Here is a 26,474-nt window from a genome sequence, read left to right on the forward strand (position 1 = left end):
TTCTCCAGCAGTGGTGGCCCGCAGTCAATATTCCAAATTGTGCAAGGACTTCCTAGAAGTTCTAGGCTGCTGGTTTGCCGGAAGTGTGCTGCTTTGTGGCAGCCCGGCAGGTGAGCATAATATCCTTTAGTGTGCAAGTCCAGCAGGGCAATGCACACCCTAACTTGGGCTGCTCACTGTCTGAACAGATGGAATGCTTTAATCTTCCAGCTGAGGTGGGATGCGTTGCAGATTGCTTCGTCCCGGCTTCATTGCGGTACGCTCTGTCTCTTGCTTGCTCGGTTGTCTCTCTGGCTGTCCCAGACCATTGACCATTGACTTTGGACATCCGACCAGAAAACAAGAAGTACACTGGCCTGAAAAGTGCTGTGCAAGCATGGGGTGATGAGTAGTGGTACTTCTGCCAGACAGACAGTGGGGAGGTATGGCTGGGGCCCTCTGAACACCCACATCCTGTGTACGACTGTCTCTGGCATAAACCCTGGTAGGCCCTTCCACTACAGGCAGAGGTTCCCTACCTAACAGGGACAGATCTATGGCCCTGTCGCACTGTTCAATGCTATTGTGCCTTAGGCTCACATGCCCTGCATTATCATTGCTGGTCTGTTTCCATCAGCTATGATTCATTACCCTTTGAAGGAATTTTTGATGAGCCCATTTTTCAGGTTTATTTTGAATGTTAAGTTAGATTATTGTAGAGGAGGAGACAAGTAACCCCACTCCAACTGCCCCGCCTACATTACCTGAAAAGTAATAACCAAAGTATGTGATGTACACAGAACAGTTGAACAAACAAAGAGAAAAGCATGGACTCTGTGCAGTACCCATAGAAGTACCTATTCCTAAGAGAATATGGGAGGTAAAGTACCCATTAAGAAAACCATATCTGCATACAAGACAATATTGCCATTTCAACGAGATTCCTGAAGAAACCGAGAAACTAAAAAGGCAAAGATGGATGGTGACGTCATGCAAAATCGAATTGAGATTCATAGAAGAGATAAACAGACCAGAGGATGCAGAAGATTAATAACCCATCAAGAAAGTATCAAGGATCAATGACATCTTGGGATCAAGGTGAAGAAACTTATGCCACAGACCTGATGTAGATACTTTGTTTAAACGTGTACAGATGCAATAAAACGCAAGCAGCAAAGCAGTCATGAAGCTAGCCACATGCTTTTGAAACAGATTAGACAGCAGCAAGTATATATATATATATAAATAAAGGATGGATGTTTCCACTATGCATATAAGCAGTACTGAACAAAGCAAGGCGGCCTCATTTCAGTGTCGCAGTTAAGAAAAACAAAAACGGAATAAAAGCTTAGCTAAGGAGTTGACTGAGCCAAGAAAGCCAAGGTCTCAAACTGGAATTGGCTGACATTGGATACAATTAACGTGAAAGAACAGAGGCTCCTGTTCAGAGAGGTCAAGCAAAAACAAAAGAGGTCAGTGGACTTTTGGAGAATAAAATCAAATACACGAAAAGCTCGATTTCATGGCGTCCAGTCACGTGGTAGAGGGAAGATGGACGTGCAAGATGGTCACACCTACGCACCAAGGCCGGCTGGTGCCCTCCCTACCTAAAAATTCTCAGAACACAGTACAGACAAGGCCAAACTTAATTGACACTGGACCACTGAGGCGATGGATGATCTGCTAATTGTTGAGAAGCAGGTGCTACAACAAGCTCACCCGCACCCGGTTGTCCTGTCTGCGTGCTGCTAGACGTATGTGGAAAAGTACTGACGGGGGTTAAGAGCCAACCAATTGTAGAGGACCGCGTATTTAAGGGTCCTAGAGTTTGTGTAGCCAATTGGACATTGTACATTTAGCGACGTCCATGGTGGCCATTTTGAGGAGAGGGCTTAGTTGCCCCATCTGATGTTAAGTATCCTATCACCTTCCTCCACTGCTCTATACAGATATACAGCCGATACTTCGAAATATATTTAGACCCAATCACACCCTCCATTAGGTTTTTGTAGTTTGCCACGTAGGATGACGTTGGTAATGACGCAGGTCAAAACATCAATGACCAATTGTGGGTATAAAAGCCCTGTTTTTTTAATGAAGTAAGTAGAGTCAGAGGATCGAGCGATTGCTCATGTTCGTTGTACACCCTGTTTTAGATACTTGACATAAAAACTTTGCCAAACTATTTGTGTCGTCTTGTTTATTGATGTATGAATAAAATCTGCATCCCCATCCATCTCCAGGGTATCGCTACTTATCTTAGAGGGCTGTCTGAGAGAACACCCAGCTCATTATTATTTTACTTCTTGGGGAATCCTGTTCTGTAGTTACCGCCCCTTTAACGTGTATGACCTAAGTTCTTGATGGCTAACAGTGTGGGAGTCTCAAATGGAATGGAAATACAGATACAAAGAAATGGCGATAAGCAGGTTTTAGTGGTGGAAGATCGCAGAAACGGTCATAATAGAGGGCCCCCACTCCCTGCGGGACATGGTCTAATCCCGGGAAGCATCTGGAATAAGAGTCAGCAGGCATTTGGACAGTCTAAAAGGAGCTATTTGGCAAAAGACTTAGAATGTTTTGCCCTCTCTCCCTCCACCCCCCCCAGAAAAAGCTGCTCCCCTAAAATTGCAAAGTGGATCAATACTTTTTTTTCCTGCCTAGACTCTTTTCTGTAACATCCAACTGTACAGCATAGTGAACTCTGCTACTTCAGCGGAGTCAATCGGTGATCATCCAAATGCAAGAACAGACCAGCTAGGCTAAATCAAATTAAACAATCCTTCCCCTTTGTACCATATCAAATCAACATTCAAAATATTTAGGGGGAAATACTGAGCCGTATGGGTAGTAAAAGTGCCTGCACGAATGTCAAAGTTCAGAGCAGTAAATGCCTTTTTCTTTTTATTTAAAGGCCCATAGAGCTTCCAATATACTTGTGTGGGTGGGGGATGGAATACATGGTGGGCAGGACTGTGGGTATGGCGGGGGAGGGGAGCACAGAGGGGGATACACCTCGCCTCTTCTGAGACCCTGATTCAAGATTCTCAATCACCTTCCAGAAAATAAATCTTTGAAACAGGAGGAAACGCAGTCACAGCCAGCCCTAGAGATCAGTTGCACTTTTACTCGTTGAAAATTGGCAAATACTCCCAACAAAAAAATAGGAAAAAGCTATGTAGAATCTTGCACCCCCGCTTTCACCCTCACAGCTCCATGGATGTGTTTGAACCAGTAGTGCACATAGTAACACAGGAAAAAACTATTTTAACTGACTGATTGGAAGTGTGCATGAATAACTATCCAAAAACTGAGGATAGCACAGGGGCAAAGTGCTGGTCTTGGAAGCAAGGCCACGCAGAGCAACAGTGTTCATATACCAGGTAAAAAAGAAGAAAAGGGCAGGCACGCACTATAGTTCCCAGTCTTCTTAATCCTTAAACTAGTAATAACAGGGTTTGATCCCAATAATGTTAACCAGTCCGCGCTTAGAAACTGAACACAGGTACTGTAATAAGCGCGTTATAAAAAACAAATAAATAAAACTGTTTAAAGAAATGAATATCACAAAAACATTTGTTTCTCAATTAAAACATTTGTACGCTTTTATTAAATACTCTCATTGGGAATTGGACTTGTACTTTACTCCCTTAAAAATAATTTTACTTCCAACTTTAGAAAATACGGAGTAAAATACTCCCACTAACAAATTTTATCTGGGGCACTGGTCAGAGCTGTTCATTTCTAACCAGAAATCACAGTAAGAAACATTTTTCCTTTCCCCTCAACCTTAAGTGGATCTTGCCAATTATGTGTAGAAGAGGACGACATTGGAATGCACATCGGTCTCATCTACTTTAGGTCAGGGGCTCACAACACCTGATTTGCCTCAGTCATCAGAAGCCTCAGTGTTAACCTCTCGGAAGCAAGAGCTTGCACCAAGCCTTGTCCCAAAAGTGCTGCCCTGAATGTTTGGTCCACATTACACATACTTCCTGCTCAACAAAAGATTTGTGGCTTTATACATCTGTGACATAAGGTGTTGGTAGTCTACACATATCCTTCATGGTACAGAGACAGTGCACAGGCCAACACTTTTTAAACCCCACACTACTGACGTCTGGTCATTTCCCCAGCAACCACCACTCCAGAACTCCCTAAAATACCCACAAGGTTGTTCCTGGACTGGGTCCGACAAAATTCTTTTTTTCCGGTTTATTTTCAAATAAAACAAACTACACGTTAACAAAAGGTTGCAAAGCTTGGTTACAGCAGTACAGTTGTCCACAGACATTTCTTTTGAGCGCAAAAGTATTTCAGGAAGGCCAGGGGGGCGGTACAGCAGACCATGGATCTTATAATGCGTAATGGAGCCCCTTTTAACACCAAAGCGTTCATCTCGGTCGGTGTTCAACCAGTTCCCTCCCATTTCCCCGAGACCTTCTGGAACTTCACAGGGCATCCCCTGGCATTGTAGATTCGCCTTTCCAGGGACGCACTTCTGTCCACCTCGGTGGGCCAATAGCCTAGGCTCAATCTGTCTGCAGAGCCCCACGTTGTGGCCGTAAATCTCTTCCCCAGTCCCAGTGTCACAGCTAAAAAGGTCTTCTCACAATGGTGAATTCCACATTTCCCCATATACCCAGTAATACAAATTTCAGGACCTGTGGGACAGGGGACCCCAACACCTCATCTTACGGGTGCATCTTCTCCAGAAGATTTGGATTACGTTGCGGAAGGTATCCTCCGCTCTCTTGCATCACAATCAGTCCCCATTATCTCCCCCCCCCACCATGCCATCGCTGCACGGGAGTAGTATGCATGATGTAGTATCTTGTATTGAATTAATTGTAGCCTGGCGTCTATTCCTATGTCCCCTGGGAACATTCATGCTTCTTCCCATTCCTCATTCTAGTGGGCCCAGGTCTCTTTTCTTTTAGTCGGCACAGTTCCTGGGCACCAAAAGCGGTGAGCACCTGATAAAGTGAAAAAGTAACCTTGACAGGAATGCGATCTGGGAGAAGGTTTGTCTCTAGGGGGGACATTTTGGAATCTCTTCCAAGACAGGGAACTGAGCGCTAAGAGTGTGCGTTAGTTGGAGGTCTATAGTAGTCAGTAGGTGGGATACCAAACTTTTCAAGCAATTCCTCAAATTTCAGGAGGCACCCATCTTGTACTACATCCGCAAGCATGCATACCTGTATCCCTCCCAACTTGTGAAGTGGCCCATTTTTTAGGACTTCGGGGATGTGCCTATTGTTCCAAAGGGGTTGATCTAGTCTTGCTCTCCCACCCCACCCAATGTGCTGGTGGGCTCCTGTCCAAGCTTTGCGGATGTGCAACCTCATCCATGTTATTTCAGTTATCCCTTTGGATTCCCTATACAGTACAGGAAGGGGTGTTTTCTGTCCCATTCTTCTAGTGTCTGCCCCAATATGTGGGAGCCCGGGGTCTCCGTAGTAGGTACAGAGACATGTCAGACCGATTTCCCCCCTCACAGACAGAGCACTGCAGGGTTTTAAGGGCTATGCGGGGTTGTTTCCCTCCCCACAGCAACCCCTAAAGGATGTTTTCTATAGATGCAAAAATCGTTTTTGGGGATGGGAAGAGGGGCATTCTGTAGGACATAAGAGTCTCATGAGCGTCAACATTTTACATAGGGCTGCTCTACCCATTAGCATTAGAGGGAGGGACTGCCAATAGATCGCGTCAGAGAATCTATTTATCACTGGTTGCAGATTGGGCTGCAGAGCTGCAAGAAGTCGTCTAGGTCTGGGCTAATGCAGAGGTAATTGAAGCAAGAAATCGAGACAAAGTATGGGCACCATCTTGGGATTTTACCCCCACCCCCTCCCCCTGGAGCGGGAAGAAGGCAGTCTTCTGTTTATTCACTCTAAGACTCTCACAAAGTCTTGGCATTCCATGAAGATATGAGATATCACTGGACAGAAGGTTGCATGGTTGCTGAGATATAGGATCAGGTCGTCTGTATAAAATGAACCCCAGTCCTCTCCTCCCCATGCAAATCCAGTCCATTCTCCATTCGTCCTAAGTTTTATCGGCAAAGGTTCAATGGCTAGGCTAAATAAGAGGGGGGAGAAGGGGCAGCCCTGTCTTGTCTCCCACCCCAGTGTGAACACCCTGGAGGACACCCCCCAATCACCCATAGCACTGCTTACGGATGGTCATAAAGCAGCCCAAGACATAAAACCGCTCCCGAATCCCATCCGACTCAGGTCCCACAGAGCATCCCATCCCACCGAATCGAATGCTTTCTCAAAGTCCACAGCCAAGAACGCTAGTGGTTTCGGTATTGCCGAGGCCTGGACGACGGCAAGCTGTACCCTGTGTAGGTTCATCCTGGTGTATCTAGAGGGCATGAACCCACATTGACTCCCTTGTCCATCCGGACCAATCACTCCCAGTAGTATTGGCTAGGATCCATGCCAGAACTTTAGACTCCCCATTGATTAGCGATATTGGCCTTTAGGAGGCACAGAGTTCTGGAAGCTTCCCGGGTTTGGGATAACTACAATATATGTTTTCCTAAGGTCCGAAGGGAGTTGTTCCATTTGTTTGCTCTGTAGGAACATGCAGTGCATGCGTCCCTTCACCGCTTCCACCGGTCGTTTCCAGGTTGCTACCTACGTACTACGTACTGACCAATGGGCTACCCTCGCGTTGACTAGTGCCAAGTTTCTTAGGACCTCTTGTGAGGCCTGGGACCCCAATTCAAGGAACTGCTCTTCTTTCCTTGACACTTGCTCCTTTGCTTTTTCAATTTCCTTGGCATGTCGTCCGCGGTGAGCCAACACCAAAGAGATAAACTCCCCCCCGCAGCACTGCCTTGTAGGCCTCCCATAGTGTGGTTAGGGCATCCACTGATCCCTCATTTAGGTTAAAATATTCTGCTGTCCTTTTAGAATGAGAAACCGGATTCTATCTCGAACAGTGCCCTCCATGCGTCCACCAGCCCCAGCGCCATTGCAAAGGAGTGTAATTTAGTCAGAAAGTCAGGGTTCCTATTGCCCCTATGTGATATGTCTCTACCCACCTCCATGACCTCGTTAAAGTCCCCTCCCAAAACCCACAAATTTACTTGTTCAGTAAGAATTATTGCTTGGAAATCGTTTTAGGAGTTCCCACGTGAGCGGCAGGGGCGTATACTGCCACGATGCCCCAGCTGCCTCCCCACATTTCCCCGGTTACCACAACAAATCGTCCTAGCAAGTCTGCTCGCACCTCCCTCAGTTGGAATGGTACCCTCTCATGTAGTACATTCATTGTACGCCTTGCCACGCCCTCGAGAATCCTGCATGATATGCTAACATAATTAGATGTCAAAGAATTTGCATTCCGTACCGACTAAGTGTGTTTGTTAGCAGGGCGATGTCAGGCGAGTGACGATTGAGGAATTGGAATGCCATGAGTACCCCAGGTCAGTGGGTCCCCGAGTCACAAGGCCTTCCCATCCTTTCACGGTTGTATCCACCCATCTCTCATCTCCTTTATGCAATACGACACACCAAACTAAACTAAGAAAAAACATCCCTGATCTCCCCCACCCAGTGATCCCACTCCCCCCGGTCTGAGTGTATGTAAATTGGCTACAGTACCTGGGTCCCCTATGAATGAGCTTCAGCACTACCCCTCCCACCCCCAACTAGAAGTACCCATCGCCCAAACTTATACCAACTAAACCCTTTGAAAACACGTTTGAGGTAGCCGTGAGAACCATCTCTGCTCTACGTTGTCTCCAGCCAGGGGCTGCTGGTTGCAGGATTCAGAAAAGGTGGCAGACTTGAAACCCAAAAAGACCAGTCTAGTGGCATCCCCAAGTTTGGATCCGAGCATCTGTGTTACTCCTGCATCAGTCATCCAACTTTGCCGTTCTGGGGAGAGTCTTCCTCTTCAATGCGTGGTCTCTGCGCCTCCGGTCGTGCTGGGGATATTTCGGTGTTGTTGCCCTGGGCTGTGCGATTTTTCAGTGTTCCCGGGCGTGGGCCAGAGAGAACATGCGTCTCTAACCAGTCCCAGAACTTGTGGCTGTGAACATGTGCACTGTACCGTTTTAGTAGAGCTTGAGCGTGGCCGAAAGAAGAGTTTATTTAATGTTGAGGGATAGCAGCTTTTTCTTAACCGAGACAAAAAGGACTGTTGCGACTTCTGTACATCCCTCATATAGTCCGGCAAGAGGCCTATTCGATTGCCATTGTAGGTGATCGGGCCAGTTGCCCTAGCCATGGGTAGGAGTGTATCTGTCCCTTAGTTCGTGAGACAGGCTATCACTGTGCGCGCGGATGGAGGCAGGCAATGGTCGGCCTATTGTAACTCTCTGAGCCCGTTCAATTTAGAAGAAGTTCAAACGTTTTTTGGGTGCCATGAGGTCCGATAGCCATCGCTCCAAAAATAATCCCATGGAGTGTCCCTCTTCTTTCTCTGGCAGTCCAAGCATACAGAGATTATTACGGCAGGATCTGCCTTCGCTACATTCTTCCCGGTTCTCTAAGGTGATTAATTCTTTATACATTCCTATCCAGTCGTTCCTCCATCTTCTGTATCGTATCTTCACTGTCCAATATGCGCTGTTCAGTTTCTCCCCCTCGCAATGTCAAATTGCACAGGTCCTGTCTCAGTAAGGAGATCTCAGAGGCTAGGCCACCGATTTTGGTTTAGACTGATGATCTGAGTCGCCATTAGCAGCCATGTCGTCTGTAAGTGATACTGTCTGGATTGCTTCTGCATTTTCCCCCTCCCCCACTAACTTGTCTCGTGCCGAGGAAGCCGTTGCCAAAATACTTGTGTAGCGGTCCATCTTCTGCACTGTCCCTTTGCGGGGCAGATCTTTCACCATTGCCATGTGGGTTGCCGCCCCACTAGTATGCAGTTTTTCAGGCTTCCTCTGTTGGATTATTAGTCCCAGTACCCACATCGGGGCATGCAGAAGGGTGGGTAAGTGGGGATCTTCGGGCCTGGGGGGGCGTATAGGGTAGAGTGCTGGGCACACTGGGTCCTTGCGTTCAGAGAGGCATACCCAGAGATGTCAAGAAGAGTCTGGTCAGCGTTCCCCCTGGCCTCTTGATGTTTGTAGAGGCTCTTGGGTCCCTCAGGCCTATGCAGATTTGTCTCCCCCAACGTAGTCCACCTCACCGCAGGCCCTTGAGCCGTTTCTCAGCAATGTGGTCAGGAGATCCGGTTTTGTGTCCGCAGAGTAGTGAGGGGAGGTGGAGTCCACAAAAGCGCTCCATTGGTTGGCCACTGTTCACCCCCTCTGCCAGACTGCCATGCGCTCATCTCCATGGGGCCAGGATGTCCCTCAGTAGTTCCACAGGGTTTAGTTTTTACAGTGCGGGCTCTCCGCTGCTTCCTGTATTGCTTCTTTGGATAGCCTCCGTTGCTGTGAGGTATGGCAACTTTGTTTTTGATCTGCGGGGGGGGGGGAGCGGGATAGCGGGATCCCAGCCCCGCACTCACTCCAGGAGTGCCTCTCACCCACCGAAACAGTGACTGGTTCCTCTTGCACCGGGGGCAGGGGTGTGGATTGCGGTCTCACGCGCAGTTTCAGCGTGTGTCCCTCACTCAAGCTCAGTGTCTTTACGCCTGCCACCGTAGGGTCGGATGCCCCCCCCCCTCCTTCCATGGCTCTTGTCCACCTCTTCCTCCCAGCAGTAGGGACCATTCAGAGACCGGGGTACAATCAGGCTCTCTCCTTCAGTGTTCATCCCCCGTTTTGGGTCCGGGTGTCCCGCCGCTCTCCACCATGGGGGTCGGATTCACCCCTAACCCGTTGGGCCCTGTCGGTCCCCCTGCTGCAGATATTGGGCCAAAACTCACCGGAGTCAGTATGGGAGCACACGCGTGAGCGTGTATTTGAGTGCGGTGTGTCCCTTTGCGCAGCAGCTTCGGTCCGCTTCTTCCAAGGGTCGGAGCAACAGGTGGGCTCTGCATATGCCACGGGTTTTGATGTTTTAAGGCTTGTACAGCACAGATTTGTTCCGAATTTCGCTGGGCACCATGCAGGGACTTTTCTGACCATGTTGAAATTACTGGGTCCTTCAAGCCACAACCAGGATCTTTTCCAAGGATTGTAGCAGACCCGGTGTAGCAACAGAATCTCGCACGTGCATGCGCCGGCTGCTCAACAGCACCTTCCAAAAATTCTTAATGGCTCTGGCTGCGAGAGATGGATTTAGATTATGGCCACCCTTCTTGGGGGTACCTACCCATAACTCTCCTGAGCCTGGAGCAAGTAGCTGGACAACAGAGAAGGCCAGCTTCATGTTGATGGAGCATGTATCTAGTCTATCACTTAAACTGAAAAGAACCCAAAAATTGCTACATTTCGTTCATTAATCTACTGCAACTGAATGACAAGGGTTACAAAAATAGTCATAGCAGGTAAGTCTCAGCACTCCTATGTGTTACAGGTGAAGTCGGATGTCGGTATCCGGGGCGAGTACTTCTTCAGAGTTAAGCAGAGGTCAAGTCCTAAAAATTGAATTGGAGGGACTCATCAACAAAACCAACGGGAAGGGACATCACCAGAAATTAGCATATCAAGGTGAAATATGCACATTTCCTTAAATGGCTTTGCATAACCACCCAAATTGTACAGTACGAATGGCATTTGCCTTTCATCAAATCAACACAAAACCAAGAGACGATATTTTCTTCTAATAGTGTTTTTAAAAACGTTAAACAGTGTGCATGTTTTAAACTCCAAGAACCAATACAAAGGTTTTCCCTGGAACTTGCAGTACCGAAATGGGACATTTCACCTTTAGTGGTTTGTTAAAGTATAGGGTGAAGTGTCAGGCCTGCACACCCGACTACTGTGTTCGATTCCCAAGGTCAGCTTTGATTCATGAATTCAAAGACGACATTCATTGTTCCTCGTTTTAGCTGGGGGGGGGGGGGGGGGGGGGAGGCGGAGTCCACCCTCTGAAAGAAATGGGTGGACTCCTTCCACCCACGTGTACCCTCGACTTGAGTCCTGGAGTTAAGGTCTGTAACTAGAATGACGAACGAGAAGGCAGTTTAACCGTTCACCCATCTAACTTATTAAAGAGGTACAATTAAATATAAAACGTAAACACATTTAAAATTGAAAAAAGTAATTTCTAGTCATAAAATACGCAATATTATGGGGAAAATGAAATGTTCAAGCAAACTTACTGCATATTTGCTCTTCTTAATGCAGAGAAACACCGTTTTCTGAAACTCCGGAAGGTTATAGAAGAAGGGGTCATTGGCTCGAACTTTCCAAGAACCTTCTAAAAGGAAAAACAAAATGCCACCTTGAGCACTGGATGCATATTGATTGTGAACGCATGGAATGCTGGAGGCGCGCTATGTTTATGGGAGCATGACCGTCGTGCAGGTTCACAGCAAAGCGATGCAAATCATTGTACAGCACAGAGCGTCACAGAAGAGAAACACCCGTCCAACATTTGGCGCGGAGCACATTTGATTAACTTAGACCAACTAAAGACACGCATGCCCGTATCCAATTATACACACAGTAATAGGTTATATTTTTATATTCAACATATCTGTGGTTACATTAGAAGGCTAAGATTGAGCTTGCAGAATACAAGCAGTGGTTGAGTAGGCTGTTGACGAGGTGTTTCCACATCAGAGAGTGCGTCTCCATGGCACTGGTACAGCGCTAGACGTGGGTGCTGTAGAGTATTTGAAGCCTTTGTAGAAATATTCGTCATGAAATCCTAGTAGAATAACCTAGTCCTTTTACAGTTACTGGCTGCTGAACCCCAGCTCAAAATGTCCTCCATACAGCTATGCTAAAAAACCTCTAGCCCAATATTTACTCTTTCATTATGGCTGCTCAACTGACCGGTACAGGGTTTTAGAGGGTGCTTTAGTGGGAAGCAAAGGGACCTTCGTTCCAAGGGTGGGGAGGGAAAGCAAGACACTTCTGAATTTAAATTCGTCTAGAGTGCCAGAAAATTACGGTGGCCTAGGAATGTACAATGAAATGTGAAACTTAAAGACTTCTAAAATATATTCTGAAAATACCACCCATTTGGGAGTAAAGTACTGCATTATGTATTTGACACGTATGCTTCATTTTCTAGGTCGCACGTGCTGTAAATATCGCAAAAATGCATAATTCGGTAGCAAAAAAAAAATAAAAAAATAAAAACACCACCAAAACACCCAGGTACCTTATCACGTTACCAATATCAACATAGCATGAATGAGGCCCAAGTGCAAAAGCACCTATGGTGCCCAAAAAAATTACACGAATTTGACAAATCAATGCCAATAAATTTAAAAGGGATCTGGCAGAAATAAGTAGCATTTTCTATACTTTGGAAAACATCAATAACGAAAAGTAGCATCACTGCTAGAGGAGGATCTGAGTTGATTAGCCAGACTGTCACCAAGTCACATTGAGAAAAGTCTTCTTTGGCTGGGAGAGTCTTGGGGGAATCAGGCATGCCCACCCATCATGTTATTGCTACCTGGACAACACCAATGGGTGTTCCACAATGTCAGGCACTGCCAGAACAGTACTAACAGGTCTCAGGAGGATAGCTCAGCTGCAACGTGCTTGCCTTGGAAGAAAGACCACACGCAGCAGCACAGGTTCGATCCCCGGTCCACACTTTGAAACCTCTAAGTATTATGTGAGTAATAAATAACTCATTAACAGAAGCTGTTGCAAAAAATAGGAGAACCTGGTCATAGGATAACAGTGCCTGGCAAATGCCCATCTAATAACTAAACAATCCAAAAACGGGTGACTTTAATGCTTTGATTTCAGTGCATGGACATGCATACTGCTCCAGTTATGCCGATTTATACCACGCACCCATGCCATTTGCATAGTCACCAGACACGTGTGGCTCTGTAAGAAAAGTGGGTAGGGTTGGTTAGTGAGGTGTAGAGTTTGTGCTCATCTGTTTTCTAGATGTACTTTGTTATGTGCACTGGGCTTGTTGTGTCTGTAAGGGTAGCACCCATTGTCTGAGTTGCTTGTTGTCTCCAGGTATTGGGTTTGCCGTATGCTTAGAGGGATGTGTGGGTTTCACCTTTTTGGAGGGTTTTCGTAGCCCCCTGGGCATGTGTGGTCCATGAGCAGTGGCTGGGTGTGGAAACGGGAAGGGGGTGGTTAGTTGGTTTCGGGTGATCTCTGGGTGTTGAGTAATTTTATTTTCGTTTCTTCATTCTGTATAGTCCTGTGATTTTGGGTCTTGATTTATGGAGGAGCGGCTCAAACACCTAAATGAGTACAATTCAACAGTGGCTAAATTCAAAGCAGTGGGATTAAAGTTCTGGTGTTTAAATTCAAGACAGCAGACTGCCAAACAGTGCAGCTCTGGTGTGTCTAAATTCAAAAGCAGCGGACACCAAATCAGTACAGTTCTTGTGTGGCGAGTTTTTTAAAAGTTTTTTTATTGTCTTTATCAAAACCTTACAATTATTTTATAAAACATTACATTGCAATTTTGTTTTAAATTATTAACAATTTCATTACATTTCACAAAATCACTTAGATTATTTATCAGTTCTCATAAAAAAACAACATGGTTATACATAATACAAAACATTAAACACTCAACAAAATATAAAAACTGAACAATCATATAGACGCACATCACATTTCACTTATAGCAAATCAGAGCTTATTTTCTTATCCAATACATTATCACATTTTTCGATACTCCTCCAATTTTACGCATAACTCCTCATCAATATCAAAGTAATTCAACCAGTGCTAGATTAAGACTCTGTCATCCCTCATACCTTGGTTCCATATAGTCTCCCGGGTAAATGGACCTTCATTACTCAAATGGCGGTTCAATATCCTATCTCTTTGTTGATTAAAGTGGGGACAATCCATTACAAGGTGCTTCAATGATTCAACACAATTGCACTTGGTGGAAAATCGACATATCCCATCCAATTGAACCCCAATCAAGGTCTTCCTATGTTTGATCTTATCTAATGTGGTTAACTGATTAAGTTTGAATCGCATGTACTTTTTTCTGTCTTTGGGACATGGGAATTGTATCAAATACAGAGGTCTGTCTCCCCATTTTCTACGATGTCTTATATTCTGGGTAGGACTGATAAGTCCCTATTTTGTCAGATTGTATAAACCAATAATTTTCTTGAAACCTTTTTACGTGCAGATTTACCAACATTTATATCATTGAGTATACCAGACATTTTATCACAATATATGTTCATACACCGCACATTCTTCTCATTAGAAATCCGATGTAGATCTTCATACAATTATTCTTTGGGGGGAAATCAGAATTTTAATGTAATTCCTCAGACTACACCACTTTCTTTTGACTGATAAAGGTAGTAAATTTAGCTCATGACATACTATACTATTGGGGGTTGAGCGTGATAGACCTAGGACGTTTTTCCATAGGCAGCCCTGCATAACATTAAGTTTTTCCTCATTCTCACTTCCGCATATGTCTAAACAATATAATACAATCAGCTCAATCTTGAGGATATAGAATTGAATCAGTGGAAGGAGAGAAAACATGCAATATTTACGCATCATCATTTTCATTTGTGATGTCAACGGTTTGAATTTGCTTTTCAGCAGATCTGTCCACATCTTAGCCGAACCACTGTCAGCTAAGGTGTATCCAAAGTATCGAATTGGAGGCACATGTGCTACCAGAACGCTATTTAGTGTCCAGGTAAATTTTGTAAGTTTGCGTCTGCCATCTGCAAATATAATATTCGATTTAGTCGGGTTCACCTCCAGTTTATGTTTTGAGGCAAACACCACAAATTGATCCAATTTGTGCTGCAGCCCAAAAGGTGTGTTTATCAAAAAACAGTAGATCTGCGAAAGCGATCCAGTCAAGTTTTAATGAACCAAGATTTGCGGGATATATTATTAAATTACTCCAATCACTATCCAAGTCTGACCGGTACAAATTAAACAAAACCGCCGCCATATTGCATCCCCGTTTTACTCCAATGGCGGTGTGGGGCGAGTTTCAAAAGCAGCGTCAACTAACTCGGTACAATTTTTGTGCGGTTAAATTCAATGCAGCAGGAAACTAATTAGTTTGAATTATATTGAGATGTTCTTTACCTTCTTTTTCGTATTCCTCTGGTTGGGAGGGAACGGGGGGGTGCAGGGCTAAGGTGCAGTTGAATAGACCAAATTAAATTGCCCTTATACACAGCCCTTTTCCTGCGCCCAGGGTCCAGAAGGAGTGCTAGTTGGGTCACTTGACCACAGCAGCACTAATCAGGGGGTAAGGGGGAGCTTTGGGGAAAGGTCACTAGATGGGACAGGGAGTGGGTCTATATTTCCTTTCTCATTGTTTTATAAAACGGTAACATTCAAAGTTATGAGATAAGGGTTAGTTGGTTAAAATTAAGGGGAGGATCAGTGTTAAATTAAGAAATAGGGTCAAATTAATTAAATTACGGGAAGGGGTGGAATTAAATAATTAAGGGATGGGCGCTTTTAATTAAAATTAAGGGCTGAGGGTTCCAATAAGGGATGGGATCAGAATTAGATAAACGATGGGTCAGATTAACATTAAGGGGCTAGGGGTCTGATAAGGGATGGGGTTGGAATTAAGTAAAGGATGGGGTCAGATTTAATTCAAGGGCAGCGACCCCAGGGAACGGGTCCTTCAAGACGAGGGAACAGTATCTGAGATGGATGGGGATGCAGATCTTACTCATACATCAATAACCAGACAGACACAGGAAGTTGGCAAAGATCAAGCTGCTTTAATAACAAGTCTTTAAAACAGGGAGTACAACGGACATCAACTGACGCTGCACAGCTCACTCAACGAGTTCTCGAAAACAAACATTCTTTATACAAAAAATGTGTCATACTTGACGTTATGCTAATTGGCCAAATAAGAAAATCTATTGGGGGGTTGTGGTTGGTCTGCAGGAAACATCTACATATACTTTCTATGGGATACAGGGATGTGATTGGGTATTTAAGATGAGGCGGACAGTTAAACCCACCCCAGGTGCAAGTCGTCTTCCATGTCAGACTAATCCTCAACATACTATTGGCTTCTCAAACTATAGGGCTACTTAATATGTGGCCTTCTACAATGGGTTGGCATGCTTGTACCCTCTGGAATATTCCACTTGCTAGCAGCATGCAAGCTTGTACCCCAGGTGCTGGAGGGTGGGGGTTGGGGGAATTGGCCTAGTCATACCTGCCCACCCGATTAACTCAACATCCATCATCACTCCTGTGGTCTGCCATTCAATCAAATCGGCTTAAACTTGGCCTTGCAGAGGCTCACTATGCCTGAGAATAAAAAGGGAGTGTGGCATGGCTCATCTTCTGGTCTCTGTGTAGCTCGCCCGAAAGTCTATTTTCATCTGACCATGTGACTGGAGACCATGTTTTCGTGCTCTTCATTGTATTTAATACTATTAAATTAAGAAATCTTGGCACCCTTAGTTGTTTTCATTCCACTTCAAATAAGCTCTGCTTGCTTTAGCCAGCCTTCCGATTACTTTGTCTGCTTGTTTTACTGCTTCTCGAGTGATGCTATAGCCTGGGTTCAATCCTTCGTAGCCAACCGTACAAAGAGTGTTCTCCCAGTCAGCCTCAGGAGACCCAATCCAAATTACCTGTGGTGTTCCACAAGGTTCATGCGTCTCACCGACAATTTCTAACATCTTTACCAAGCCACTCTTCGACAAACTTGACAGACTGGGTGTCACATATACTAATTATGCCGACGACACTCAGATCCTCATTCCCCTTTTGGGCAACTTCGAAGACACGGCTCTGGTAAACAGGATATACCTCCTCATTTAGGCATGGAGGGCCTCACATGGTCTCTGCCTGAATGACGACAAAACAGATCTTGATTTTGGGCTCTGACTCAAACCTAAAAAAAAAACTAAGCCCCAACTACACTGCATTCACCATCGATGGCAACTTAGTTAAAGTAGTTACTCAGGTAAAAACACTAGTTTTTACCTGGATTCTACATTATCTCTAAAAAAACAAGTTAGCTCCACGGCCTCATCTACAGCTTATACCGTTAAATTAATTGGGGCCTGTAGACCCTTTTTATCCAAACCTAGTTGCATCACGCTCGCCAATTCATGAATAATGTCTAAGCTAGACTATTGTAATGCCTTATATGCAGGCGCCAACAAAAATATCCTCAACAAAATTCAAATACTACAACATAATGCTCAGAGCAGCCTTGAACATACCACGTGGAGAGCATATTTCCAATCTCAGAAAGGAACAGCATTGGCTAAAAATTAGCGACAGGATACTACTCAAAATGGCATCATTCACCTTCAAATGCCTCAATAATGCCTCAATAATGCCACTCCCCCCACCCCATCGCTCTGCCAGACCGACTAGAAAAATCCCAACTCACCACACGATCTTCTAACCACCTCTGCCTAGAAATTCCCAGATTTAAACTCTCCAAAACTGGTGGAACCAGCTTCCCTGTCAAAGCTGCTCTCTCCTGGAATGCTCTGCCCACTTCCATTAGAGTGGAACACCCATACTCAAGTTTTAGACTGAACTTGCTGAAATGGCTGCAAACTAATGACATTTAAGAAACTGCTTACCACCTGTGCTTCTGACCTTTGTACAAATCTGTGCAATTATATGTGTATAACTCCATTGTCCCCATCAATGTAACTACCTGGTGTTGTGTATCCCCTACCCAAATTGTATGTAATACATATGTTTATGATTCATGTAATGATCTACATGCTGTAACTAAGCTTCAAGGATTCTTGTAACTGCTGTGGCCAGCTACCTGAGGGTTTGGTGCGCATTATCAAATAAATAAACAAAAACTGCATCTATACATTTGTAAAATGGTTTTACGTTTTCTTCAGTGCTTTCCCACACATGCAATCTTCATTTCGCTCCCGAAATGTTGCTCACTTCGCAACCAGATTCTATTAGGTTTATATTCTTTCTTTATTCGCGTCGCTTCTGGGTGTATCACGTCTGCTTAATTTGACATCACCAGTCTTCTCCTTCATTCATTTTCACACTTCTTCCGGAAATATCCTTCAGGAAACAGTCATTTCTCTGCGGATACATATAGGGTTTTCTCAATGGATATCTTATTTCAAGGACTTTTCATGATATAGGCACCATTATTGGCTTTGCACATGTTGCAATTGCCGGATGCCAACATATATGCAGAATAGGGGCGGAACTTCCGGTAAAGGTATTTGGCTCCTCTACAGCATGGAGGTCAGAATTAAAGGATGGGGCAGATTAAAATTAAATGCAGAGGGTCTGATAAGGGATGGGTTGGAATTAAAGGTTAACGGGTCAGAATTAAATAAAGTGACGGTCATTAATTTAAATGAAGGGCAGGCGGTGGGGATTAAATAATTAAAATGAATGGCGAAGGGTCAGGATAATTTGATTAAAACTAAGGGCAGGGTCGGAGTAAAGTTAACTTTAAAAGGAGGGGGGCTTTTGTGGGGGCACAGACCTGAAAGTCTGCCCTTACATGCAGCTGGGAGTAGCTCTGTCCTCTCTCATTCGGTTATAAAAGGGTAAAAGTCAATAAACCTTATGGGATAAGGGTTCACTGGTTAAAATTAAGGCACAGGTCAGTATTAATGGGGGGTGGTCTGAATTAAAGAGATGGGGTCACATTTCAGTAATTAAATTAAGTGCAGGGGCTAGGAATTAAATAATGAAAGAGATGGGGCGGATTTAATTAAAATTAAGGGCGGGGGTCCAATTAAATCATTCAAATTAAGGGTGAGGGATCAGGATTTAATTAACATTAAGTGTACGGTTGGGGTAGAGTTAAACTTTAAGTGCGGCATTTTTGGGAGATACAAGCCTGAAAGTCTGCACTTACCTGCAGCTCTGGGACAGTGCGATCCCCAGGAGATATACTTTCAATATGGTGATCTTGACCAGATATAGGGGAGTGAGGTCTTTTTTAGATCCCATTACCCATCTCACTTGGTTTTAGAGGGTGGGGGGGGGGTTCTCATAAAATCTAGTGTAGCACGGAAACTTGCCTTTAAAAAAGCATAGAGCAGTGAAACCTTGTTTTCCCCTGTCTTTTGGGCCTATGCATGTTTTTACCTATACTAAATGCACTGAAGTGCTCAAAATGGCAATCCAGGTTATTTAAGCCCCCCTTTTGTGCTCCAGTGCCCATTTGGCCATCTTCCTCCTTTGCAGATGTACCGCTGGATATTCCATGACCACTTAGAGGCGGTTTCCAGAGTCCTGGAAATAGCCTAGTGTGTGCACAAAGAACTGGTTCAGGCGGGGTAGGTGGCTGCCGATGGCAGCAGTAAACATATTGGAACTTGTGTGATGTCAAGACTGTATCCGAGCAAGTTGTCCGTGAATGTGCGGACAACTATAGTTTGAATGCCTCAGATTTCAGCTAAGTGGGCTACTATCCCAAAGCTCAGGCTTTCGTATACCTTTCGTATATTAACGAGCCATTATTCAAACAACCACTGGAGCGGAGGATCCAAAACACAAGAAGCCACAGAGGGACACTGGAGGACTGCTGCTGGGGCCATCAATGCTCAAGCCATCTACCACAAGGCAAATCTCTTATTGACAAGGCCTCACGGACTTGAACTGGTGGGCCTAACCAACTCAAATAACTGCAACGCTGAGGTCATCGTACTGGAGCTCAGAAGAGTAGTCGGCCTGCAGCCCACATTCGCCACAGGAGGACTTCTGTTGTCTGGCTCTCGTGCATCCTGGTGCTGTGAAACCAACAGTGGATCCTCCTCATGGGCCCTCAACAACACTGCTGTGCTTCTCTCAAGACACTGACCCAGCAGAACCTGTGCAGGATAATCTCAACTGTTCATCTCATTTATGACATTCTGCGATCCTCCATCGGATTGGAAGCCAAGCCTTTTCACCTCAGCATGATGCCTTTCAGAATCAGATTGCTGATGGAGACCAGAATCACCAGACCCAGCCATCATACTTGTCAGAAGAACATCACTCGGCACTGGTGTGCGATTGACTTCAAATGCAGGAGCCTACATTGAGAACACCTTCACTCAAATGATCGGATTTACCAGGGCTGTTCAGATCAGGGCATGAGGGGCTACTTTGCATACCTGTTTTGAAGTACGCCTGGTTCCCATTCGCTAACATTGGCCATAAAGTCCACCTTAGCAGGTACCAGATGTGTCTTTGGGGTGGACCCCGAGCACAGGAATCCTGTCTCGGTTCACCTGGATGACTGGAATTGTGTAGTGTAGTAATCCCCCCAGATTAAGTGTAACATCCTTTTATTGAAGCAATGCCTGCTTGCATGCCCCCATCCAGCCAACTAACAGATTAATAACTTTAATACCCTAGAACTCAAAAAAATGCATTTCAAGGTGAGTGGCATCCACCTGGTAGAGTCATCTCAAGTTTGTCTTCAAAAAGGTTCCTCCCAGTCCCTTGCAGAAAACCTACTTTTGTATGGGGTCAGAGAGTAAAGTATCAATTCAACACTGAGGCAATTATTCCCTCTGGGAGTACTTTGTAGAATGTTCAAAACATCCCAAGTCAAAATTTGGTTACTTACATAGGACATTGTGGAACACTGTTTTTACGTTGGTGATAGGACTCTATAGCTACTGTGGAATGGTATTGCCTTATACATTATAAACACTCTGGCAAATACCCCCCTACGAACACTTCTCAGAATCACCTTAAGCTCCCCATTTTGGTTACAGTATTGACTCTGACCCGGAAAATTCATTGTTGGTAGGCTTGTGGTGCTAGGATTTATTTTTGGCTGGTGAATCGGGGCGATGTAGCCACATTTCACATTGATAGTGTAAAGAATCTATATGGTAGCCGCTTGGGTATGAATGCATGTTGTAAGCAGTGCTCCTGGTCAATTTGTTTTGAGCCATACCTTTACCTATTTGGGCCAAGAGGCACAGGCAAAATGGCTGTCTTGAGGACATGAGCTCACCCTGAGCCCACAAAGGGATACTATTGTAGTTTGAGCTAGTGTATACTGGTTTAAAGCCTCTGTAGACTGTAATCTGCATACAGTTGTGGTTTCTGAACTGACTAGCTATAGAAATCTGTGCTGGTCTGTTTCATAGGACAGTTTCCGCTAGCCCCCCCGAGTGAATGCATCATCAGTGAAAGATCCTTTGCATTCCTGAATTCTGAGTCGAAATTAGTAGAAGACTTCTTCTGAAGAGCATGGTGTGGCCATACTGGCTGGACTCAGCAGGAAGCGAAGGTTGAGAACGGCCTGGCCACCAGCAATCTTCTTAGCATAGCTGGCGGGACAGGTTGTTGATTCAACTAACATCTTCCTGGTATGCAGTGCTGCTTCCCCGTCAAATAATTCTGTCCCAAGTGCCTTAGGGTAAGGCTCCTTTCTGGCATAAAAACCTGGTGGCTTGCTGCTGATCTGCTTCAGTTTGCAAATTCTTATTCCCCCTCCTCCTGCCATTGCCCAATTTGTTTGACTATTTCTAGGTAGCTGGCTGACACTTCCTGCTGACCGGGAAAGCTGGCCTTGGTCTTCTGTGCTCCCGTCATCGTCCTCATGGATGCTGTGTCTTCTGCCTCATTGTCCATCTTCCCAGGTTCCAGTTTATTGATCCTTCGGTAGAATGGATCCTTGGGTTGTAGTTGCGAGTCCCCAACCACAGATGGCCAGCTCTAAACAATCCAAAGGTATCTGTGCATCCAGAATCCATGCCCAGAGCCTAGTACTCGCCCGTTAAGGTTAGTCTCCTATATTTTATATTCTGGAGTGAAGCATAATCAATGTCTCACCACTTTGTTGCACGGGTCTGTAGTGGACATGCACGTGGGGGTCTGCTATAGCCTTGTGTATATTGTATTGTGTCATAACTTCCTATTGTTGTAAAAGTTGCAAACTTGGCAATCTCCCGAAATCACTTATTACTGATAGCACAGAGCCGAATGGGTGGGATTGGTCAGATTTCACCATCACCAGTACTCCCCAGACTGGTATGCTGACCTCTGATCAATATATCAGCCCACCAATTGTTACGGGGCTGAAGCCAACCCTGAACATATAAATAAATATATTCACTAACAAAAAACATTGTTAAAAAGGGACGTTTAAGTTGCACTTGCAAAAACCTATCAAATTCAATGGAAAACGTTCTTACAGGGACATTATGGTTACAGGTCAAACCGAAACACCCCACAAATTCGCCAGTCATGGTATGCTACGCAACCATAACTCACGGCAGCACTGTGCTCTGCTAAGACTAACACCCATGACATCAAAGATGACATCACAAATGTCATTGATGACATCACATGTGTAGTAACTTTTCATAAAAAGCCTGCACAAGGGATTCTCAATGTAATGTTGGCAGAAAACTATCAGTGGCCATTCGGAGAAATATCCTAAGATATATAATTCATTGCACAATCCATTGCTATAAACACCATTACAGTACAGAGTTCTTTCCAGTGTAGGAGCCAACTCACGCAGAAACATACACATTGTCTGCAGCATGCACCATAGAGGATCAATATTGATATTTTTGCCAAGTTGGATAGTAAAATGCAGAAGGCTTTTGTGTCACAGTTTTGCGTACTGTGAAACATGTGATAAGTAGCTAATTGCGTCTCACTTGCAACATACCTCTACTACTACACACAAAAGAGACCACAATGCACACGAATACACCCATATACAGGGAAATTACAGTAGGCAACAAAGCAGGAGTATTACCAGAAAGTGTTCTTAACCTAACTTGTCTTTATGCACACAAATGATTGCTCTGTTGCAGGCCTGCTTCTTCCCTTATGTACATGTATCACATGCGGTCACTGAACCCTTACAACATTAGTGTAAGAACATACGACAAGGGTACGGTCTGCAAACATAGTACCTTTTCAATGTTTACTTCTTGACTCTGTAGAAAACCACCTGCCCTACATATGTCCGTAAACAAAAAAAGAGGGAGCCAGACATGTGATGTCATCGTTGATGTCACGTGTGTTAGTCTTAGCAAAGCACAGTGCTGGCGCGAGTTATGGTTGCTAACCTTACCATAACTGGCGAATTTGTGGGGTCCTTTCGGTTTGACCTGTAACCGTAACATCCCTGTAACAACGTTTTTTGATTCAATTTGATAGGTTTTTGCTAGTGCAACAACCAAAACGTCCCTTTAACAATGTTTTTTGTTAGTGAATTTCATAGGTTATTAGGGTACTGTAAACATAACGTTGCTTTACCATAGTGTATTTAGAAGTGATGCCATGTTTGTAGTATCGCACCTTCACCATAACGTGCCTTTAGCAATATTTTTTGTGGCCGATTATAGTGTCACAATATACGTGGCAATGAAGGGAGGCATTACAACGCGCATTGTAAACCCTCCTCACAATTGTGTGCTAAATGGAAGGAACCCTGGTACTGTGGAAAACATTGCAGTGGAAACAGGTAGAAATGGGTGGCTGTTGAAACAGATGGTTGTGCGTGTTTCATTGCCTTTTCAAGAGTGCAAGTGGGCAACAGCAAGCACAAACATTATTCCTACACTTCCAAAATAGGGCAGCAAGGTAATGTGTGTAGAGCGTGCAGAATTCGGAAATGCAATAATATCAGCAACAACGCTATTTGTGGGGAAAAATGTTAGTGCTATGAAACAATAGATTCCCATTTGTACAGCATAACAATGGCACTAGTTGTAAAAAGACAAATGCATGTATGTGCAATTCACCCACAAAGCATACGCTGTGACTCGTACAACACAGCCATAAGCTCATCCTCTGCATTTAGGTCGACAAATACACTGTATACCACAGTCTGTGCGTGCACTCCATACCCAGAAAGCTTATTGCGCAATCCTGTGTCCTCCACGGTTCCAAATATAAGATGGCCATGTGCAAAAGGGGCGTATGTTACACGTACAACCCTGGAACTGTCGCTAAGTCTGCTGACTTTTCCAGGTGTGCGCGGGAGTAGGGGAATAAATGTCAACCAGGGTAGGGGATGTGCTTTGTAGTGGTAGCTCTAAAAAAAGCTGTTTTTTATTTTTTAAAACGGCTTCCACAGTAACAACTCTTTCAGGTTTTTAGAATTGGTTTTATTTGTTGCACTGCACCTCACTTTCTTACAATAGCGTCTTTAGTGCAGCCTGTAGATTGGAAAACCAAATATTATTTCCATTGAGAAGGTGCACATATTGATAACCAATGTTGTCATTCTCACAGGAGTACATACAAGCAGCACGCAAAAAATGTACACATGCTTCTTTTAATACTCCTTCCCACCTCTGGCTGCCGACAACAGTCATTGGAATAGTTATATACTGGACTTGGTGGTATACATGAGAAAAGCACCTTCGCAGTGGCAAAAATGCACTGCAATTCTTTCATCATCTTTTTCAGTTGACGGTACACACTTGCACAAGCTATGGAACCCAAAAGCAATGCTCCATTAGTGCACTACCACAAAGTGTACAGTACCTAAAGTGGCCACTCTGCGACATTCTTCAAGCAAATGGCCATTAAGTAGACAGGAACACTGCACCACAAAGCCTCCACTTCGTCCAAATTCAAATTGTCATTAAGGCCTCTTTCCACGGCATACTGGGGCAGACCTACCACAAAACGATCACCCACAATGAAAACCGTGCCTCTCGCCATATCTGCCAGCCTAACTACACAAAGTAGTTAAACTAAATATGGCCGCTCTTTCCGGTGACGCACTCCCCAACCACCTGATTGGAAATGCGATTGTTGCAATTGTCCATTGGCCAGCATGTTCAAAAGCACAGAATGTAGCACTTGCGCCTTGCAGTCCTCCTTCCCTTTCCACTATCCTCTTACCACTACGCCCTTATTAGGTATCACCAAGTACTCACATACGCATCCACCAATGCTCTCCAAGACTTCAGCATCTTACAATGGCAGTTCTCCACAATAGTTCAAATGTACAGTTACAAAATCAGCCTGCACGTGTGCTCTTATTGGAAAGCACGTTCAGTGGAACATTCCAGGAGTTATACATGCACATTCATCCACATAAGCACCCATCACCACAAAAGAAAGGTATGAAATTTGTTTTGGCAGTATGTTCACAAGTGTGTTATAAGTGCCTCTGCGCACGATAACTGCCTCCAAGTGTCCACTACATGTTTGAAAAGCATACTGATGTTCCCCTCATCTCCTACGCAGTGGAAATTTGTTGGTATGTGCTTGCAACGTTTTCATTTAACCATATCATACACTATATTAACCAAAGTGAAACTCTGTTCTTTCCTTCCCACAATGCTACGATAATTGTTCCCCACTAACCCACCCACAACATAACTCGTAAAAAGAAGGCACTAAAGCCACCACTGAATGTATCTCAGCAACCTACAGTCACTTTCCAAAAGGTCAGTTTCTGCAAGGCTGTGGTGCTTTTTACGCTGCAAATTCTGCCAGCTTCCACTCTGCGCCCTCAGCAACTCATCCATAAGAGGAGTGTGCAACTTGTCCTTGGCCTGAACGGCAGGGATCTCATCTCTGCTGGACTAAAATGTCTGCAATAGCTCCCAGTGGCTGCAAACAAAATAAAAAGCTCTGTGCATTATGCAGAAGGCATTCTGGTCTCTGGGACCTCAATACCTTGCACTCACTTCATAAATATCTGCTTGCTCGAGCTCTTCCCTCATCCGCCTCCTACTACCTCCTGGTCAGTTGCTTCTACACGCAACCAGATTGTGGTAGATGCGTTTCTTCTGCTGGGGCCTCCCTGTGGAACACTCTGTCTCCCTGAACCTTAAGGGGAAGCATTGAAGGCTCTGAAAGAACCTGAAAACCTTTATGTGCTTCTTTTTCCCCTCCCCTTCTCACTTCCTGGCTAAAAGGTATTGTGCACTGGTTTCCTACCCACCCTATAATCTGTGCCCCAGGCCACCGCCCGTACTTGGGGACTGTTTTCTAGAACCCTAACTGTCCAGCCACAACTTGATGTTTGTACACTTATCCTTGCCAGCACCAGCCGTAGTTGCATTTATTTCTATTTTTTATTGTTCCCATGTACTGCACTTTGCCCTCCCCCTTCCCATTCACTTGCGCAGTCTCAATGTCAGCTGGCCTAGAGGAATCAATGTCTGTGTGGCCTCCGTTCCGCCTCCCTTTCCTCGTTGCGCCTTCTAGCACTTGTATGTAGGCGCGATACAAATGGCACAAAATACCATAGCACATCATATGATGCACACACTGCATTCAGAACATAATGCCTGCCACGTACCTTGTACACGTCACAATATGGTCTTCCCATTGTAATGCATGTACTACAAATGTCGGAAAAGTCATCCCACAAAAAGGAGCAGGGAACGTATACTAGCAAATTTAATCAAGTGCGTGCAGTGCATGCATACAAACAGGATGCATGCCCCTTACCTTTCACACTTTCACCACAGCCTCCTACATTTATCTGTACAAACAGACCTGTCACAGTGTTTGTGTACACACCACAACCAGCAACCACATTGCCCAATGGCTTCAGCGCCCA

At 44.8% G+C, this 26,474-nt stretch overlaps 1 protein-coding gene across 1 annotated transcript in view; it reads right to left on the reverse strand.

The window, feature by feature from the left end:
- ATP8B1 (ATPase phospholipid transporting 8B1) overlaps positions 1–26,474 on the reverse strand; it is a 958,513-nt gene that overhangs the window by 799,452 nt on the left and 132,587 nt on the right. The window contains exon 3 of the mRNA XM_069627043.1: positions 11,155–11,252. Coding sequence (XP_069483144.1) covers positions 11,155–11,252 — 98 coding nt within the window. The remainder of the gene's footprint in view (positions 1–11,154; positions 11,253–26,474) is intronic.

The sequence above is a fragment of the Ambystoma mexicanum genome, chromosome 6p, assembly GCF_040938575.1.
Source record: "Ambystoma mexicanum isolate Mex_15411 chromosome 6p, UKY_AmexF1_1, whole genome shotgun sequence".
NCBI classification, from domain to species: domain Eukaryota; kingdom Metazoa; phylum Chordata; class Amphibia; order Caudata; family Ambystomatidae; genus Ambystoma; species Ambystoma mexicanum.